The sequence below is a fragment of the Cygnus olor genome, chromosome 29, assembly GCF_009769625.2.
Source record: "Cygnus olor isolate bCygOlo1 chromosome 29, bCygOlo1.pri.v2, whole genome shotgun sequence".
Lineage (NCBI taxonomy): Eukaryota > Metazoa > Chordata > Aves > Anseriformes > Anatidae > Cygnus > Cygnus olor.
The window spans coordinates 1,686,897-1,706,209 of record NC_049197.1 but is presented as its reverse complement, the minus strand read 5'-3'; the positions used below and the strand labels follow the sequence as shown (position 1 = coordinate 1,706,209).

Here is a 19,313-nt window from a genome sequence, read left to right as displayed (position 1 = left end):
GGTCCCCAGTCCCGTTCCCCTCACTGGTCCCAGCCCCTGTTCCCCTCGCTGTCCCAGCCCCTGTTCCCTCGCTGGTCCCAGTCCCTGTCCCCTCGCTGGTCCCAGTCCCTGTTCCCTCGCTGGTCCCAGTCCCTGTCCCCCGCGGTCCCAGTCCCTGTCCCTCGCTGGTCCCAGTCCCTGGTCCCTCGTGGTCCCACCCTGTCCCCGCGCTGGTCCCCAGGGCCTGACCTGGCAGCAGGGGGTGAGGAGGACGAGGAGGGCAGCGAGGCCGAGCGCAGCCGAGGCCAGGAGCCGGGCGGCCGGGGAGCTCGGGGAGAGCCCCCAGGCCCGCGGGGGTCGGCTGTAAGGGGATCACCTGTAACGGGATCGGCCGCGGGGATCGGCTGTAACCGGAGCGGCTGTAATGGGTCGGCCGCGGGGATCAGCCGTGGGGATCGGCCGCGGGGATCAGCTATAACGGGATCGGCCGTACCGGATCTCCCGCGGGGGGGGCCCTTTGTAATGGGATCGACCATGTGGGGCCTCCCTGTCCCCCCCCCTGCTCAGGTGCCACCCTGTAGGGTGACGCTGCTCCACAGGGGCTCCCCCATAGGGTGCCCTCCCCATGGTGTCCCCCATTGCCCCCCCCCCCCCCACAGGACCCCTCTGGCCTGCCCCCTAGCCCCCTATAGGCCCCTTATGAGCATCCCCCCCCCATGGGTCCCCCATGGCCTGCCCCATAGGCGCCCTGTGGCTTCCCCCACACCCAGTGCCCCCCATAGGCCCCCATTGCCCCCCCCATAGACCCCCCGTGCTGTGCTCCGTAGCCCCCCAGACCCACCATGGCCTGTCCCTCTGCCCGGGCACCCCCCCCCCCCCCCAGACCCCCACTGGCTGCCCCCTATGGACACCCCCATAGGCCTCCCTAATGGATTCCACCCTCCAGGGTCCCCCCAATAAGCCCCCACTGCCCCCCCCCCATGGCCCCCTATGTCCTCCCCCCCCCAGATACCCCCATAGGCCCCCATTGACCCCCAACAGGCCTCCCCCCATAGCCCCCTCCCCAGGACCCCCCCCCATAGACCCCCACTGTCCTCCCCTATAGCCCCCCTTTGCTCTCCCCAGGACACCCCCCAGACCCCCCCTGCCCCCCCCCCCAATAACCCCCTGGACCCCCCCCCTAGACCCCCCCCCCAGGACACCTCTCCCAGACCCCCTGCCCCCCCGCCCCCCATAGCCCCCCCATAGTCCCCCATCAGGGCCCCCCCCCAATGGACCCCCTCAGCCCCCCCAGCTCCCCCCACCCCCCCCAGGCCCCCAGCCCCCCCCAGCTCCCCACACCCCCCCCAGCCCCCCAGCCCCCCCCAGCTCCCCCCACCCCCCCCAGGCCCCCCAGCCCCCCGGGACCTCCCCGCCGCCAGGGGGCGACCTCCCCTCCCCCTCCATCTCCCTCCCGCTCCCCCCTCCCCTCCCGCAGCCGACGTCACTTCCGGCGGCGCCAACGTCCGCTTCCGCCCGCCTCGTTGCCGGCAGCCGCCGCCGCCGCCGCCGTAGCCCGGGAGAGGCGCGCGGGCGCCCCCGGGGCCGCTTCCGCTTCCGGTGAGGGCGGGAGGGGCCCTACCGGTACCGGTGAGGGGGCCCGGAGCGGGTGGGGGGGGGCCGGGAGGGGCTGCGGCGCCTTCCCGGTGCCGCCGCGGGGAGCGGGCCCCGGCCGCTCCCTCAGCCCCGCGGTCCCCGCTCGGGGGCGCCGCCGTTTGTACCCGGGATCCCCCCCCCCAGGGCGGGAGCACCCGGGGCTGGGCGGCGGGGAGCGGCCCGGGGCTGGCGGGAGGGCCCCCGGTGTCACGGCTTCCCCCCCCCCCCCCGTTCACCCTCCCCCTCCCCGGTTCTCCCCCCCCGGTTCTTCCTCCCCGGTCCCCACCTCAGGTTTCCCCCCCCCCCCCCCCCCCAGGTTCCCTCTCCGGTTCCCGCCCCCCCCCCCGGTCCCTCCCGGACCTCCCGAGCCCTCCTCCCGCTCCCCCCCCCCCCCCAGCTTCCCCCCTCGGTCCCCCCGCAGTTCCCCCCGGTTCCCCGCCCCGTTCCCCCCATCGCAGCGGCTCCCCCCCCGCTTCCTCTCCCGGTTCCCGTTCCAGCCACCCCCGGTGCCCTCCTCCGGTCCCCCCCCCCCTGGCTCTCACCCCCCGGCTCTCCCCCCAGTCCCCACCCTGGTTTCCCCCCCCCCCCCCCCCCCCAGTCTCTGAGCTGTTTGGATCCAATCCGTTCCCCCCCCCGTTACCCTTTATTCCCCTAAACACATCCCTTGGGGTCCAACCTGCTGCCCCGTTCCCTTTAATTCCCCTCAGCAGACCTGAGCACGTCCATCAGGGCCCGATCCACCCCCCCATTACCTTTTATTTCCATAAGGAAACCCGAGCACATCTACTGGGGTCTGATCCACCCCCCCCGTTACTTTTTATTCCCCTAAGCAGACCCGAGCACATCCCTCGGGGTCCGAACTTCCCCCCCCCCCGCCCCGTTCCCTTTTATTCCCCTGAGCAGACCCGAGCTCAGCCCCCGCCTCCCCGAGGCTGACGCTCCGTCTGTCCCCCCCCCCCCCCCCAGCCGCCGCCGGGACCCGATGAGGATGGAGACCGGGGACGCCGCGCGCCCGAACCACAGCTCGCTCTTCAAGGCCTTCCCCCCGCAGCCCCGCGCCGGCTTGCGGGACGCGCTCGGCCAGCCCGACGCCAAGGTTTGTCACCCGCCTCGTCCCCGTTTCCCCCCGCCACCACCACCACGCGACCCTGTGGGGCTCCCCCCCCCCCTTTTGGGGCTCCCGCTTCTCTCTGGGTCCTTTTGGGGTGCCTCAAGCGCTGCTCGGCCTCCCCGCGAGCATCCCGCGCTCAGTTCTGGGCTCTGAGACGTAAAAAGGGCGTTAGGGGCGGGAGGAGGGTGGCGAGGCTGGGACAGGGGCTGGAGGAGAGGCCAGGAGGCTCGGGTTGTGCAGCCTGGGGGATGTGGGGCCGGGAGGCGACCCCTTTGGGGCCGATGCCCTGCGCCCGCTTGCTCAGCGCCGCGCTTCGGCTTCTGGGTGGCCCCGAGGACGCCGGGGGGCTCAATTTTTGGGGGTCCCTTCCAGCCGAGCCACGCTGTTCCGCTCCAAACCCTCCGGGAGTACAAAGTGCCCCGTGGGGGTAACACCCGGCGCTTCCCGAGCGCGCTGCTAGCTCCCGGCGCACGTAACTGGGATTTAGCTGGGGAAATCCTCGCCCGAGCCGCTGGAGGCAAACCCGGGCCCAGGGCCGCTCGCCTCACGCACGGGGCCGTCCTGTCCCGACGGATCTCGGAAGCGCCAGCGTGGCCCCAGAACTGGGTTTTGTCCTTTAACGAGGTGAAAACGAAGTTGGTCCTTCCTCTCTTCGTTAAAACTGGGATTGCACCCGGCAGAGGGGGGTTTAGTGGGGGCGGGAGGGCGAGTAGCACCCTCACAACGAGGTGCTGCCCTGTCCGGCCAGCTATGCGTCCGTTTTATCCCTTTGGCAACAGAAGGGATGCTTCTAACTGTTTAGAAGAGGTTATAACAGTTTGTGACCGGAGGAGGGGGAGGAGCAGCCGCTTGTCGTCGCGTCCCTCCGTGGTCCTCTCGCACCCGGGGTTTAAATTCCGAGCTGTGCTTTATTCCTGATGAAAAGCTGCGATCTCTCCACGCAGTTTTTACCCAACAAGATCGGCGGCCTCGCGTGCCCTGCTGGAAACGCCTCGTGCGCGCTCAATTACAGACCGGGTAAGGCAGTTTCTGGCCTCGGAACGTGTTTTTTCGTTATTTTTTTCAGCCGTTCCTTCTCCGCAGCAGCGTGGGGAGGAAGACGCGGCTCTTTACTCCTCTGTTTCTCCCTCCTCCCCGCAGAAGTCCCGTGCCCTGAGACCTACCGGACAGCGGGAGAGCCTCGAGGCTTTGGGTCCAGCGCCAACGGGCAGTGGAGGGGCTTGGTGCCCGCCCTGGGCTCTGCACCGCCGAAGCCCCGGGCGAGCCGCGGCTCCTACCTCGAGGCTCGCAAAATCCCCAGGTGCGTGCGGGGCCGCTCCGCGCCCAGCTCTGCCCGCGGGGTGGGAGTTTTCCACCTCGCAGCCTGCCGGCGGTACTACGGAGCGAGTCGGTGGCGGGTTGTTGGTCAGCGGGCGGGCTTGGCCCGGTGATTTAGGGGCCTTTTGGTTGTTTTTAACCCGCCCCATAAAGGTGCTTCCGAAAGGGTGCAGGCGCCGCTTCTGAGAGCGGAAACGGCGCGTGGCGCGTTATCACCTCTCTCTCGTGGAAGGTAACGTGAGAGGCTGGTGCTGAGCCCGTGCAGAAGCCCAGGTGTCTTGCAAGCACCCTGATAGGGCCGTTTAGGACGGAGGAAGGTGGGATGCTGCGATTTTTTGGGGGGGGAAAAAGAGCTGGTTAGGCTTTGACCGGCCAAGGGGACCTCTTCTGGCCGCTCTGCTGGAGGTGTGATAAGAAGAGCAGGAGCGGCACGAAGGCTTCGACCTGCCGCAGCCTGGCGCCTCTTTGTGAGGCTCAGCGGGTGCGGTGGAAGGGGGAAGCGGTGGTTTTGGGAAGAACCTCAGAGTTCTGGGAGCGCCCGGGTGGGAGCGGGAGCAGTTACACCGTTGGGAGGCCGGGAGAGCAGCAGCAAGCGTGTGGTTTTGTGCTGAAAACGCGCCCGTTAGCTCCTTTGGTAGGGTGGTGCCTCCGGGCCAGTGCAAGTCCGGTTCCTCTGGAAAATCCCTGTAATGGAGAACGCTTGGTTGCAGTGCGTAAAATTAAATTAAGCGGGAGAAATTCCCAATCAGCCCTCGTATTTTTAACGGGCTGCCAGGTGAGCCGTGGGAGCGGGGAGAGGCAGGGTGAAGGGAGAGCATCTGCTCGTGGAAAAAGGGGGAAAAGAAAAAAGAAAAAAAAGAAAAAAGAGCCGTGTCTGTGCCTGGGTTCAGCCATTTTGTGGACGCGGATGGAAGAGGGGAGCTGTGGGATCTGGCGGGAAGGTCTCGCCCGGGGTTTGCGGGCTGGGCTTCCCCGGCCTCGCAGTGCCACCTGTCGGCATCAAGCGCTGGCAGCAGCGCTTTCAGGTCGAGCCGCTAGGGCCGGGCTGCAGCTTCGAGGTGGTGCCTTGTCTGCGTTCTTAGAGCTGGTTCCTGACCAAAATTGGGTAGCCTGGTCCTTGATTGATTCGGGGGATGGAGGAGAAACGAGGTCACAGAGTAAAGCGAGCGTGAAGTGAAAGGAGCCCTCTTCCTTCTCTCCTCGCAGCGGGACGTCCAACAGCTTTGTAGGAAAGTCGAACCACCACTGCCATGCGTCGGCCTTCCCCATCAAGCCCGCCCAGAGCCCTTCCTGGAGCGGCCCGTGCCGCCGCAGCCTGCTCAGCCCAAAGAAAACACCGCGGCGGTTCATCAGCACGGCGGAAGAGGTAAAGGGAAGGCCGGGAGCCAGAAGCTGGCCTCAGGTCTGGGCTTCGAGTTGCGGTCAGTTGGATCGCGGCTGATGGGTGAACTCTTGAGGGTCTCTGGATGCGCTTGCACCAGTAAAATTTCCACTTCCACGGGTATCTGCGTGTGTCTGCTCAGTGTGCGTGGTGTCGCTGTTTGAATCACGTTGGCTAGAGCGCTCTGCTTGTTCCCCTGCAGACTGTTCGGGAGGAAGAGCGAGAGATCTACAGGCAGTTGCTTCAGATGGTCACGGGAAAACAATTCTCCACATCCAAGCCTTCGTCACTATTCCCCTTCCATCTGTGAGTCTGTAAAGTGCTCTTCCCCAGCGCGTGGTACCGTGTGGATTCTCTGGGAACTTACTTCTTTTCTGTTCCTAGGTCCAGGTGTTCAAATTCCAGTAAAACTATGGTGAAAGAAGCTCCCAGCAAGAACTCAAAGCTGTTTGAAGCTCACAGCATCGCACCAGCCAGTTCCACAACCAGCATTCTTGGAGCACCGGAGCAGCCGTCACACAAAGCTCCGCTCTACTCCCCACCCAGCTATTCCTCCAGTATCTTTGAGTCCCCGAACTCCACAGCCCAGCAGCACCAAGAAAATGTACCAGCATCTAACACGCAGTCTGAAGGTAAAATCCAACAGCAGCAAACGAGCAATCAAAAAAAAAAAAGGCAAAACCACTTTTTCCCTCCCTCTCCGTGTTTGGACTTCTGCAGCAGTTGGGGAAGGCGGTAGTAATCGTGAGGGTAACAACGTTCCGTAATCTTTTTCTCTTAGGGTCAGACTCTGTCATTTTGCTCAAGGTAAAGGATTCCAGAACCCCAGCTCCAAGGTAAGAGGCTGGAGACGGCATCCGGAGGAAGCAGGGGGGGGAATTCACTCTAAATTTTTTGGTTTCGCTGAGAGGTGAGATTGCAGAGCAGAAAGAAGGTGACTGGGTGTTTTACCAAGGCAGAGCAGTTTGCCATAGATAGAGGAACTGTAGGGTGATGCCTTAACCTCTTTCTGGAGACCTGGCTGCAAATCACTGTCAGATCTGTCTGTAGCTCTTATCACTCTTGGAATAGGGATATCCTGGGATATTACTTGCAAATCAGTTTTCAGGTAATTATTTTCCACGTACAGGAGAGCACTTACACGTGTCCTTCTCCCCCTTTCTAGCCCCCCGTTCTTCCAGGCAGAGCTGTGGATCAAAGAATTGTAAGTAGAAGTTTTCTGCTTTGTTCTCCTGTCGTGAGCGTAGGCGTGTGCGGAAATAAACACTGATCTGCTCAAATAAACTCTGCTTCTCAGGACTAGCGTCTATGATTCACGAGCTCGGGAGAGGTGGCGGCAAATTGAAGAACAGAAAGCTCTGGCCCTACAGCTGCAGAGCCAGGTAAGAGAACGGTTACTGAACAAACAGCCTGAGTCAGAATGTCAAACCACGGAGCAGAAGGCAGATTGGGAATAGAAAAATGGCAAAAATCTGCTCCTGCAGGTCCGGTGTCTTCGTTGCTTCTCCTTGCCGTGGCAAGGCTCTCAGTAGTCCTGTGGCCAGGCTAAATGCTGCCGTAGCTTCCTCGCAAGCCCCAGAGAGGTGGCTCCCTTGGGTGCTGTCTGATCTGAAGGTTTCTTCCGCAGCGGCTGCAGGAACACTCGGTGCAGGATCTGGTGGATTTGAATCTTCGAGTACCCCTCGAGAAGGAAATCCCCGTCACTGTGGTCCCAGAAGAGAAAGAGGATGCTAAATCAGCTGATGGCGAAGAGGAATTCCCTGAAATCACCGAGGTAAATCTGCGTGGGTCTGGCGGACGAAATCAGACGTTTGTGCGTGTAACAGTCGTAAATAGAAATATCGTTTCTTGAGAGCTGTGCATAGGCACGGGTAGCTGTTCCCTTTTCTCATGTGTTTTGTAGCCAGTTTATGAGGAGCAAAGAGCAAATGGGGGTTTTAATGTAGCCTTTGCGATGGGAATAGCAGGAGTTCTCCCTTCCAATGCTGTTTGTGTCCTCCCTGTAGGAAATGGAAAAGGAAATCAAGAACGTGTTCCGAGGTGGGAACCAGGACGAGGTCCTCAGCGAAGCTTTTCGGTTAACAATCACTCGGAAAGACATTCAGACCCTCAATAATCTGAACTGGCTCAACGACGAGGTGAGGAGTCTACCCTGTGCCACCGAGGCGTTGTCCTTTGGCAATTAGAAGTAGGTTCAAGTGAGCAAATGTCTGCCTTCTCCTTGCCTGAGGAAGTCAGAGAGAACAGGACACGTGGGCTGTGCTTCACGCTCTGGAGTGATTAATCCGTAGAGGAAATCCCGATGTAGAACAGGCACTTGAAAAAATAGTATTGGGATGAGTGGGACTGCCAGTGGGACGTGATCAGGGGATAAAATGTAAATCTTAATGTTAGGGGTCTGTGCGCTTCAATATTTCTGGATTTTTTGTAGGTTTCAGGGCTTTTGAGCTATTGTAAATCTATTGTAAATCCCCCCAGAGACAGGTCTGCGGAGTGACGATGGAGGCAAAAGTAATTTCTTAGCTACTCTTGCTTTTTCTTTCCCAGATAATTAATTTCTACATGAATTTGCTGATGGAGCGGAGCAAAGAAAAGGGCTTGCCGACAGTTCACGCGTTCAATACTTTCTTCTTTACCAAATTAAAAACAGCAGGGTACCAAGCCGTGAAAAGGTGGACTAAGAAAGTAGATATCTTCTCCGTGGATCTCCTCCTGGTGCCTATTCATCTGGGAGTGCACTGGTGCCTCGCAGTGAGTGCTTTTGTTATTCGCGACAGACCGTAGCTGGAGCAGACCGTCCTATAAACTCACCTGTGGCTGAATCAAAAATGTCCTGGCTCTTGAGAGAGGCAGTTGTCAGGTGTTTGGGGTGGGGGGCGGGAATGCCCGTTTGTGGCTAAAAGCAAGATCTGAAGCGAGTGAAAAGCTAGCTGTAGCTTTTTGGTGTCTTTTAGTCTTTAAACAGTCTTAGAAAAGGAACAGATAACTGTGAAGTTCACGTTAGGCTAGCTTATTCTCTGGAGAAAGATCTCATTTCCACGTTCCCACAAGCTCGCCTTTAGAGGCGCTGCCACGGGATCGTTTCAGGAAGATTTAGGCGAACGATACCGCGCAGCTTTCTCCACCTCCTGCCCCTGACCTGCTGCGTCCCTCCTCCTGGCCCCCGAGCAGGACCAGATCACGCGTGGCCTTTCAGCCCGCTCTGCTTCAGCCCTGGGAGCGTTGGTGAGCTGCCCGGCGAGGCAGTGAGGTGGGCGAGGACGAGAAAATGGAGCGAGGGGCCCCAAAGAATAGCCCAGGCTGCAGACGTCAGGTGGAGCAAAGCCTTCTGTAAACGTATCCCTGCGTCTGTGGCTTTAACAATACAGATAACAGCGCTCTTGTGTTTCACCGGGGTGCTCTGAGGAGAGCCTGATTTAGAGATTTGAGGGCTTAAATAACGCGGCGGCAAGGGGGAGTTTGGGGAGGGCTGTGGTGTGCCAAGGAAGGAAGGTGGAAGCCCTCAGAAATCTTTTGCTGCTGTGAAATGGTCTGAGCTGCCTTTTAGCAAGGCTTAGATTGGCAAAGCGTGCGTCCTGGCGAGGAGACGAGCTCCTTGTCTTTTGCCTCGCTAACGAATCTCTCTTTGTGTAGGTTGTAGACTTCAGGAAAAAAACCATCACCTACTATGACTCCATGGGCGGAATAAACAGCGAAGCCTGCAGGATACTGTTGTGAGTAACGCTTGTTTGAGCTGTGCCCGTTTGAAAACCAGGCGGCTTCTCGCTTCGCTCTGGTCGCAAAGCGACAACCCTGCGGTGGGAACAGCCCCGCCGTGGGCACCGAGAGGAGCAGTCGGGGGAACGTCCTGGCTTTGTGGTTCACCAGCCGCTGCTCACGCAGTGCAAAGTCGGTCTGCAGCAGAGTCCTGTGCGGAAGCTCTGCCCTTCTCTTCCCAGAGGATCCTTTAGTGAGGCCGGTGTTACCTTCGTAGGTATAAGCGGGTTTCAGACCCGTTCTGTTAAGGGCTTGGAGCTTTCCCAGTCTTCTTGGGCGTCGTCTTTAGAAGGAGCCTCTCAGACCCTGAGGACCAGGGGTCCCTTGCTTGTCCTGCAGCTGCTTGGAGGAGCGGCGTCTCCTGGCCGTGAAGGCTTTTCCTGCTTGTGGCGAGGAACAGCTCGGTAACTCGGCTCTCCGTTCCGAGGAGGAGTTTCTGGAGAGCGCGGGGGTACCCGCAGAGTGCGGGAGAGTCTTGCATCAGGACGTGGATGAAGGTTTGCCCAGATCTCTTCTGTACTGAGCTCCACCAGGACTTCGCGGGGCATACAGAGCCTCCAAAGGGAGCTGGTGAAAGCCGTTCTTCCTGGGCTCAAGCCACAGAGAAGTTTTGCTTTCACCCTCCCGAGCAGTGCTGTGGGGAGGGAGTGGAGCTGTCTGCAGGCCCTCCCGACCTCTTGTCGAAGAGGGGAGCGTGCCTGCCTCATCTAGAATCGGCCAGCTTGACGCTCTCTTGTCCCGCGTTTGGAAGGAGCTCCAGGAATGCGATAACAACGAGCCCCTTCTCCCAGGGGAGGAGGAAACGCCTCTTCCCTAAGGCACCTTGTCACGTAGGGCCGCCGGGCCGATGCAAATCGGATTCCGGAGCGACTTAACGAAACGCAGTCGCGAGCCCACGTTGCTGACCCCGGGTCGCCCTTCGGTTCTGTTTCTCGTCTCGGCTTTGCTCCGGCGCTGACTTGGGAACCTGATCCCGAGCCTTCTGGCGCGAGGCTGAGCCTGTCAGCCGAGGTGCCACTCATGCAGTCGAGGAATGTTAACGATGATAAAGGCAGACAGGAGACAAATGCCGCTTAATCATTTCCAGTCTGCTTAGCGCCTTTTCCAGCTCAGGTGCTCTGTGCATGCTGGGCTCATTTAAATAACTGCTAAAATAGCCGTTTCCCCTTTTCCACGGCGTTGTGGTGTTGGTTTAAAGGGAGGAAACGGAAAGGAAATGTGTGGCATCTTTAGAAACGGCTCGGAGCTGTCTCAGCTTCGCTGCGTCTGCCTCTGTGTGCAAAGTTTCTCCAAGGATAGTGTGAGCAGAGCTGGCCTGCCTCGGGGCAGGGATGGTCTGGGTGAAATCGGCTCCTTTCAGCCTGAATTTCTTTGGTTCCAAGGAAGAAAGCAGGGACGTCTGGTGAAGTGAAGCACCTGGGGGGTGCGCGGGGGACCCAGGAGTCCCGTCCGTAGTTCGTTTAGGGGTCTGGGATGAGGAAGCAGGTCCCCAGATTGGTTGTAGAGAGCACCAGAGGACACGAGGTGCAGGACGAGTGGTAGAGATCCGGGATTTCAGGTCACTGTTGCCCTGGACATAATTGTTTTCCCTCTGTTTCCTTTTAGGAGGCTTTTATTGGTTGAATGCAGTGGGAGGATCACACCGGGAAGAAGGGACGGAGGTCCTATTCATGGTTAGTGACCCTTTCATGCTTTCAATCTTTAGAGCTTCCTAAAGGTGGTGAGTGTCTGTAATTAGCCACGTCTTACGAGGAGGGAATCTGCTGAAACACAATGGCCGCTGGGCGTGATAGGGACCGCAGCTGTTTGTAGTCTGGGAGCCGGCCTGGCTGCTGCGCTTTGTTTAGCGTCTGGGCTTTCGCGTGGCTCGGTTGCGAGACCTGGAGAGGATTTTGAGAAAAGTGCCCCTGCTTTGTGGGGGTTTCTCCTCGGGAGCACGGTGCTCGGCATCCCGGCTCCGCTGGGTGTCTGTTCCGGAGCGGACGTAAACCTGTCACAGTTTGCTAAAAGCTTGGTTCTGGTGTACCAGGGCTGGAGGAAGGCTTAAGGCACGGAGCGCACAACGCTAATCGTGCCTGGGAAATCTTCTTATCTCCTGCTCGCAGCAGCACTCCAAGTGCTCACCTTCACATGCCCTTTGCTTCAAGGCTTTCAGGCATTTGGCAGTGTGCTGTTGATTTCAACAGTTCCTCGAGGCACCTGCTCAGGTTTTTGTGCGTGTAAGCTGTGGAGGGCAAAAATCCGTTTTTGGACTTAGTAAAATGAGATTAAAAGCCCTCGGTATTGGATGGGGGGTGTCAGGCACGTTGCTTTCTGATTTGGCAAGTAATTACGCTTAAAAACCGTGTCAAACTTCTCTTCTCGAGGTCCTGACGAAGTTCGCATGGCACAATTAAGTTCCGCCTCCTGAAGCTGTCTCGCAGTTGGAAGTCAAGGCATTTTTTTCCCAATTCTCCTTAAAAAATCATTCAGAGTGTCACCTAGGCAGGACCGGCGCTGTATTTCTCACACCGTGCAGGTGATGCTCGCTGATCTGCGTGCCTGCTACGTTGCTGTCAAAGTCCTGGCTGCTGCGTGCCTGTCAGCGTTGGAGCTGTGGCTTGTGACAGCTGCAGGTGAAGCTGCAGATGCTGAAGCTCAGCCCGCGTTCAAACGTCACCGGTTTCTTCCCGCTGCCAGACGGGGGCCTTGTGCTTGCGCCCGCCCCTGCTCCGTGTGTGCAGAGCCGCAGCGTTGCCTGGTGGCTCGTCCCTGCTCCTTTTACGAAGCATCCCTTTATTTATCCGTGCTGCTTCGCTCCCTGTCTGCCACCTGCAAGCGGAGCGGGCCGTGCTGCGCTGCTCCTTTTTCAGCTGGGAACTCGAGTGGGTTCTGTGGCAGGCAGTAGTCGCCAGGCTTTTTGTTCTTGGCGGCTGAAACGAGGCTGTTAATTACTGTTTGCACCGCGCTCGTATCGCGGTGCGGATAGTCAGCTCAGCCTTAGTTTGAACGAGTCGCGAGGAGTTTCTCCTCCATCCCTGTGGGGTTGTTTTTTTTTTTTTTTTCTTTTGGAGACGAGATGCGGAGACGTCTCACGCTCAATGGAAGTTGTTCTGTTGTGGGATTTGCCCCCCGCTGAGGTTGTCTCGTCCAAACTGCAGCAGAGTCAAAGCAGCCGAGCAGAGAGCTTCCCAAGAGCAATTACAGCAGCTGCTGGCAGCCAGCAGCCCCTGTGCTGGGAAACTGGGCTCGGAGCGTGCGTCCGGCTAATGAAGGCTGATAGAAAACGCTTGTCTGGACCCGAACTGGTCTCGGGGGGATTGCCAGAAGGGAGGCTCCCTTCCTCGGCACTTTAACACCCAGCAAAGCCTTATTTCTGGCCGTTTTCTAGAGATGCGATCACTAGAAAGGGGCTGGCTCCGCGTTCAGAGCCTGCTGCGTGGTTCTGCTGCCGTTTCTCGCGCGTCGTTCAGCAGCCCCTGTGCGTTCGGGGACCGCAGCCCAGGAGAGTCGGGGTCGCTGAGCAGACGGCAGCCCCCTGACCCCCGAGGACGCGCGCGTTTCACAGCAGTTGCGTTAAATTTGGCAGGGGCCTGTCCCTGGGTGCTTCACGTCTTCAGAGGTCACTGTCTGTCCTCCGTCGCCCAGGTCCGGGGGAGCTTTTCTCTACCTTGCCTGAAGTTTTCATTCTTTTTGCTTATTTGGAGTTGTGATGGTGAATATCCCCTGATTGGCACCGGGGTGGCACCGCGTGTCTTCTGGGCTTGTCTGCAGGTCGCTTCACCCCCTTCTCCCATCTCTTTTTGGAGTTTACCAATGGCAAGATGCTTTTTAGCCAAGCCTTTGTGGATCAGATTGCTGGGAGATGGCACATCTCCACGCGCCGCCGGCCAAACCCGCCTCTTGCCATGCCAGGTGCTCTCTTGACCCCTCCGCTCGAGCCAGCAGCATCTAATCCTCTGCTTCTCCTTTCCAAGCTGTCTGATCGCAGCCACAGCAGCGAGAAGAGTCCTCAAACTGTTCTGAGAAGATGCCAGACGCGAAGGAAATGGTTTCTGTAGATCTTCTCAGTCCTTTTGGTAACCGAGATGATCGGAGGGTGTCTGCAGAGCTGGACGTCGCCTAATGGCAGCAGCAGCCAGTGCCGGGGCCTCCGTTCTGGCCCTGAGGAACACCTTGGGCCCATCAGCGGCGTTTCCTTGGGCTCCCTCAAGCCAACCTTTGTGTCAGTGCCCCTCCTGAGCCCCCCTTTCCGTACTTCCCAGTAAAGGAAATGGCTTAAGGCGTTCGTATCTGCAAGGGAAAAATCATGGCAGTTATCTGGGTACGCTTTGTGCATTGTCTTGGAGAGTTTCTAAACGTCTTCAGAGAGGCAGAGCTCTTAGCCCAGAGGCATTTAAGGAAAAACAAAACCACGCTTTTTCTGTTCTTCCAGTGAGTGTACTTTAGGCCAATCTGGTGGAAGCTGCTTTGGGCAGAGGAGATGCAACGGTACCCGTGAGTTTTCCTTGTTCTCCAGTTTTAGGAACAGGAATGGGGCTAGCAGTGGGGCTCTTCTTCCTCTGCTGAAGGCTTTCAGAAGGTATTTGACATCCCCCCCGACACGGCTGGCTCCTCCTGCTTGTGTTCCCTGCTCGAGTCACGTCCTGTCAAACCATTTCAGAGCTGGCTGCGGTGTGGCGTTGCCCGTGGCCACCTCCCCTCTTCCCCCATTCTTGGAAATTACTGGAGAAGATCAGGGCCACTGGGCTCATCTTCCCCACTTTGCCTCTCCTCGAAAGCGCTCTCGATCTCTCCTGCCATGGTAGGGAAGACTCAGGTCAGTACTGGAAGGGAAACCCAGGTGAAGAGCTCTGGGAGGAGATCTGCCAGCGTGTCGGACCTGCTGCCAGCCTGCAGAGGAGCTCCGTGATGTGTGTTTGGTGCTCTGCACACAGGGCGACTGTTTGGGAGCTGCTGGGATGCTGTTACGGTTCTGACACGTTTGCTGCTGTCTTATGTTTATGCTAAGTAAGATCCTCAAAAGACAAGAGGCACCGATTCACAGGCCGCTGTCGGAGGCTGTCTCTGACATCTCCTCTCGAGTATAACGCTCCGTTGGCTGGAGTCTGAGGCAGCCCAGTGGCTGCCGAGCTTTTCTCTGCCGTGAGTCACTTTCTGATGAATTAGATTTGTGCTCGCTGGTTTGTTTGTGGTATTGACTCTCTGCTTGGCAGGTACTTATTTTGGATGGGTTTTTAGGTTCTGCTTGGTCCTTATTTTGGCTGCCTCAAAGCCTGGGTCTATAGAGCCCTTTTTAAAATGGCCAGTACCGAGAAGAAAATATTGGACTTCCATTTTGCATTAATTCTGCAAACATGGCAGAGGGCACTTTAGGTAAACTGACATATAGTGTACTGGCTGGCTTTCCCTGTTCCTCTAAGTAAGCTTTTTTGTTCTCTCGTTCCTACAGGCAATACTTAAAACAGGAAAGTCTTGACAAGAAAAGGAAAGAATTCGACACTAATGGCTGGTCGTTGCTGAGCAAGAAGAGTCAGGTGGGTTTGTACAGTCTGAGGTGTGGAGAAGGGATCTGGCTTGGTCCTTGCTTTTGTTCCTGGCCTGGATGCACCTTTCCTGGCTGGTTTTTCTGGTGGACGTGTTCTCGTGGTAACTCTAGGGGGTGAGCAAATCACAGGGCTTCCGTGGCAGGCTGCTCTGCTTCAGATTCCCATCCAGCCCTGCGTGGAAGCAGGGAGGGAGGCCAGGGGGTGCCGCAGTGCCACCTCGAGTCCTGCTGCACGAGGCTTGCCCACCCGCTTGCCCTCAGCTCCCCTTACTTGTGTGGGCATTCACCCATCCACACTTTGTTAGGGCTCGTTTGGGAGAGGCTCCTCACTTCTCTGAGCTGACACATGGGGTCTGGCTCCTTGGGGAATGACGCCTGGGTTTGTGTCCTCTTGTTGAAGGAGATCCCACAGCAGATGAACGGCAGCGACTGCGGGATGTTTGCCTGCAAATACGCCGACTGCATTACCAAAGACAAACCCATCAACTTCACGCAGGTAAACCCTACCCTGCTGTGCTGCTCGTGCTCAGGGGAGAGGCACGGGTTTGTGACACTTGTGCACATTCTCATTCTTCCAAGTGCCCTTTGCTCCCTTCTACATTGGTTTAAGGCTCCTCTGCGAGGCTCGTGATGATGTTCCTTGGAGTCAAGCTGACACAAGGCACTGGGGCAGTTCTTTATACCATGCAAAATTCCTCAGAAGCCATCCTCAGGCCTTCTGTTATGCTGAAATGCATGGGGCACGTCACTGATGGGGTTGGTGATAGCTCACAAACCCCTAACAGGACCCAGTCATAGTCGCAATGAAAGTAGGGCGTTGTAGCCTGAATCCAATGAAATTTTGAGGTTACCTAACGTTGTCAGCCTCCGTGTGGCATCCCATGCGTGATTATTTTACTATTTTGCTTAGAGAATGTCAAAAAAGCTATGTTACTACCTAAATCCCATCTTCTTGTTCACTGTCCTGTTTTATAAATATAATGTATATTTATAAATATAAATAATCTGAAAGTAAACTTCCCCCCAGAAAGGCTGCACCCAGGAGAGCGGCCGTTAGACGCGTGGTCCCGTAGTGGAAGACACGCTGATGTGCCTTTTCTTTCTTTTCTCTCTTCCCCACCCCCAAAGCAACACATGCCCTATTTCCGAAAGCGAATGGCCTGGGAGATCCTGCACCGCAAGCTGCTATGATGACGCTGTGCCGAAAGCTGCTTCCCTGTGAGATTGTATCAGAAGTGCCCAAATTTGCCCAGCTCAGCAGTCTTGAGCCATGGCAGCGTGGATCTGCCCAGGGCTTCAGTCAAAGAAACAGCAAACGAACTCTTGTATGATATTTTTGATAAAACACCATTCACGGACCAATGCGCAATAGAAATGCTCAGAAGCACACTTGCCTTTTTCTTTTTTTTTTTTTTGTATTTCCGAGACCTATTTTTACAAGCAATTTCAGGTGCTGAGACTTGAGGGGGCAGCTTTGGCCATTGGAGGAACTTTTCTTTTTCTGCTTTTTCAGCCCTTTGCGGCCAGCTTTGTGCCGACGGCGTGACTCTCGGGGCGGGGGATTGCAGGGGAGGAGAAAGCACTTAGGTGGTTCTGGGTGCTCGGCACGCTGGCAGAGCTCTGCTGTGCACCGAGGGGGCTTGTAGGTGGGTGGGGGTGGGCAGAAATGTGGTTGGGGGTGGATGTTGGGAGGGTTTGCCCACACAGGCGGCCCTGCTTGCACACCAGCACGGATATCCCGCAGAGGGCTGGCCAGCATCGCTGGGAGGAAGCAAAAAGTGGGACTCGACTCCTTTTCACCGGTCAAAGCGGTTTTTGCTTTGTCCTTTCCTGCATCACCTCTCCTCCGTCCCCAAAGCCAGCATTTCCTCGCCCACCCCAACCTCTGCCTGTTGTCACCTCCTGAGGTTACAGCCCAGCTTCCCCAGGAGCCGGGCGGGGGGCGTCCTCCAGGAGCTGGGGGGTCTCCGGGGGGGAACTTTGGCCCCGTTTTTGCGGAGCCGCTTTTCCGCCCGAGGAATTTGTCTCCCGGTTCTTTAGCATCAAGTGTTTACGGAAATTCAGGTACAAGTTTGACTTACTGTAGAGTAGAGCCAATGTTGAATTGTTCTGTATATATTTCCAAGCGTTTTCCAGAGCGACAGAGAACAAAGTCTGTGTTTTTTCCACCCTGGCTTCGCCTCCTCGCAGGAGCTGGGGCCGCGGCTTCTTGCCACCTTTGTCCTTGTGCGGACAGCCCCAGCTGAGCAGGATGAATCGCTCCTCTCTCCGTGATATTTTGCACATGTTTTGCCTGGGGGATGAATGCTGACACAAGGTCAAAGGTTGCATTGAAGGCAGGCATCGAGTCGAGAAGTGCTTCCAAAGGTATCTCCGAGTACGTTCAGCGTGCGCCTCCCGGGAGCCTCGAGGATGAGCGATCTTCATCCCTGTCAGCTGGGGGGAGAAGTAAAATATTCAGAAGCGCTTAACCCCTTCCGCAGTTGGGATTTGAGGGCCCTTGAGGCTTCTGAACATTTTACCCTGAGCGCCTGATTCCTCTGGGCTCGTGTGGGGCTTTGCTCCTGCTTTCAGCTCTTTTAATTTATTCTCAAGTGCGATGTGGGAGGAAGCGGTTAGTGTTTGACAGGCTTCCCCAGCAGCTGACCCTGGTTCTTTTCTCTCGTGTACATAACCTTTTTAAGTATAAGTAAAGAATTAAATAATGTCCACTTTTGTATTTTTGTCTCCAGATAGGGAGTGACATTTTATACATTTTCTGTACCTGTAAGCAGTAGTTTTGTACAAAAGTTCTCCCTTCTACCCCTTGCTCCTGCCGCGTTGTGTTCTTTGTAGGCTGGTTTGTATCCTTCCCTCTCCTTCCTCTCCCCCCCTGTGTGTTTTATACTGAGTTCATTTACTACCTTTTTCTATCTTTTACTGCAAGTAAAGATCTGAGGAAAAAAAAAGCAGACTGCTATCTTTTCTCTGTGTGCGTGTAACGATTCCCTGTTAAATAAAACTAGCCGTGAACCGTAGCCCTGCTAGCACCAGGAGCAGGAGTGTCTTTGTTAGCATCCAGGGCTTGCTCAGGGACGGCTGGCTTGCATAATTCCCCCTCTAGTTAAAATAAATCACTCTCAGCAGGCTCAGGCTCTCCGAAGACAGAGGAGGTTCAGTGCTCGTGGTTCTCACCTAACCCAACGTGACGGGGAGGAAACAGCCGGCGCTTTCTCTTCCTTAATGCTGCTGCGAGCGCTAAAAGGCCTTTGCAGCCCCAGGGTGGGCGCTCTCGCCCTTGGGTTTGGGGCTGGGGGCCTCAGCGCTGTTCCCAGGCTCTTCCCCTGGCTGGGGGCTGCGTCCCTTCCCTGCTATCAGCTGGCCTCAGCCCCCCTGAGCAGCAGTTTGCGGCCGCAGCAGCCCCTCGCCACGTCCCTGTGCCGAGCTCAAGGCGCCCCTTGTTTTCCTTGGCTCCCTGCTTCCAAAAAAGCCAGGGAGAAAATGGCCCCGTCAAAGGCGGCTTGTGCCTTGCGTGTGCCCCTAACCTACAGGGGCTCACACGCGGCTCCCAGCCCTCTGCGGCCACCAAAAATGCATTCAGCATTTATCCCTGCCCTTCTCCCTGGCTTATTAATAGAATAAATCACCTTGCCCAGCCTGCCTGTCCCAGTCTGGGGATTTTCAGGTCATATTGACTTTTTCCTCCTTCCTGTATCCTTATTCCTAGACATGAGCGAGATTTCTGCCCGATGCTTCCAAAGAGCCGGTTGTCAGCCTCTCGGACATTCCTCCCAAACACACGCGTGGCTTCTGTAAATACCCCCGGCGCTGCCTTCCCCCCCAGGAGCCTCAATGCCCCATTCATCCGCCCGCCGAGCCGTGCCTCGAAGGCGGCCGAGCTCGCGTCGCACCAGGCATCGGCCTCCCGCCCGGGCAGGGGGCTCCTCGCAGAGCCGCAGTCCCTGGGGGCGTGGGGGAGCTGACGCTTCCCCCATCCGCTTCTCGTTCCCGACCCCTTTTCTGCGTGAAATCGCACCGAAATGGGGTCTGAAACCCTCTCTCTCTCTTCCCACCGGCAGGCCTGCAGACGCGGCAGCCAGAAAGCGGTGCCGGTTGCTAAAAGGGTCGGCTTTGTTCCTTTCCTCCTGCACGCCAGCCGTGCCCTCCCGCACCGGCGTGCCCGGGGAGCCTTCCCCACCCGCTCCTCCGGCCCCGGGCTCTGCTCCTTGCTGCTGGGGGGAGGCCGGGACACCGAGAGCCGGGCACCGGTGGCTCCCGGTTCCCCCCCGTGCTAGGCCACAGCCGCCGGTGCTGCGCCGGCCATGGGGCAGCCGGGCCAGGCCTGGACCGGGTGGGTGAAAACAGGTGGAAAATGGCCCAGCCCTGAGGCCCCAGCACCGGGAGGTTCCTCGGGGGCATGGCTGGGTGCAGCCTGCCCACGGCCACGTCTGGCATGGTCGGGGCTGGGTCCGTGGCCGTGGGGACGGGAGCCGCCTGCAGGACGGATGCGCGGTGTGGCTGGTGGATGCCCTGCAGCCCGAGGGTCTTCGCAGCCCCGCAAGGTCTTCATCCACCACCCTTGAGCTCCAAGAAGTCCTCCAGTGTGTGCCTCCATCATCAGGACACCT

At 57.9% G+C, this 19,313-nt stretch overlaps 2 protein-coding genes across 2 annotated transcripts in view; one reads left to right on the top strand and one right to left on the bottom strand.

Moving 5' to 3' along the window:
• PFKM (phosphofructokinase, muscle) overlaps window positions 1-608 on the bottom strand; it is a 9,187-nt gene extending 8,579 nt beyond the window's left edge. The window contains exon 1 of the mRNA XM_040539419.1: window positions 356-608. Coding sequence (XP_040395353.1) covers window positions 356-515 — 160 coding nt within the window. The 5' untranslated portion in view covers window positions 516-608. The remainder of the gene's footprint in view (window positions 1-355) is intronic.
• An 859-nt stretch (window positions 609-1,467) lies between these two features.
• SENP1 (SUMO specific peptidase 1) lies at window positions 1,468-17,723 on the top strand. Its single transcript, XM_040539418.1, has 17 exons — window positions 1,468-1,578; window positions 2,581-2,710; window positions 3,670-3,742; window positions 3,866-4,025; window positions 5,249-5,408; window positions 5,626-5,729; window positions 5,808-6,055; window positions 6,205-6,259; window positions 6,589-6,627; window positions 6,721-6,805; window positions 7,051-7,197; window positions 7,430-7,561; window positions 7,971-8,174; window positions 9,057-9,136; window positions 14,611-14,695; window positions 15,107-15,202; window positions 15,835-17,723. Exons 2-17 carry the CDS (start codon window positions 2,597-2,599, stop codon window positions 15,895-15,897), a joined length of 1,845 nt encoding a protein of 614 aa, XP_040395352.1. The 5' UTR covers window positions 1,468-1,578; window positions 2,581-2,596; the 3' UTR covers window positions 15,898-17,723.
• Window positions 17,724-19,313: the final 1,590 nt, after the last annotated feature.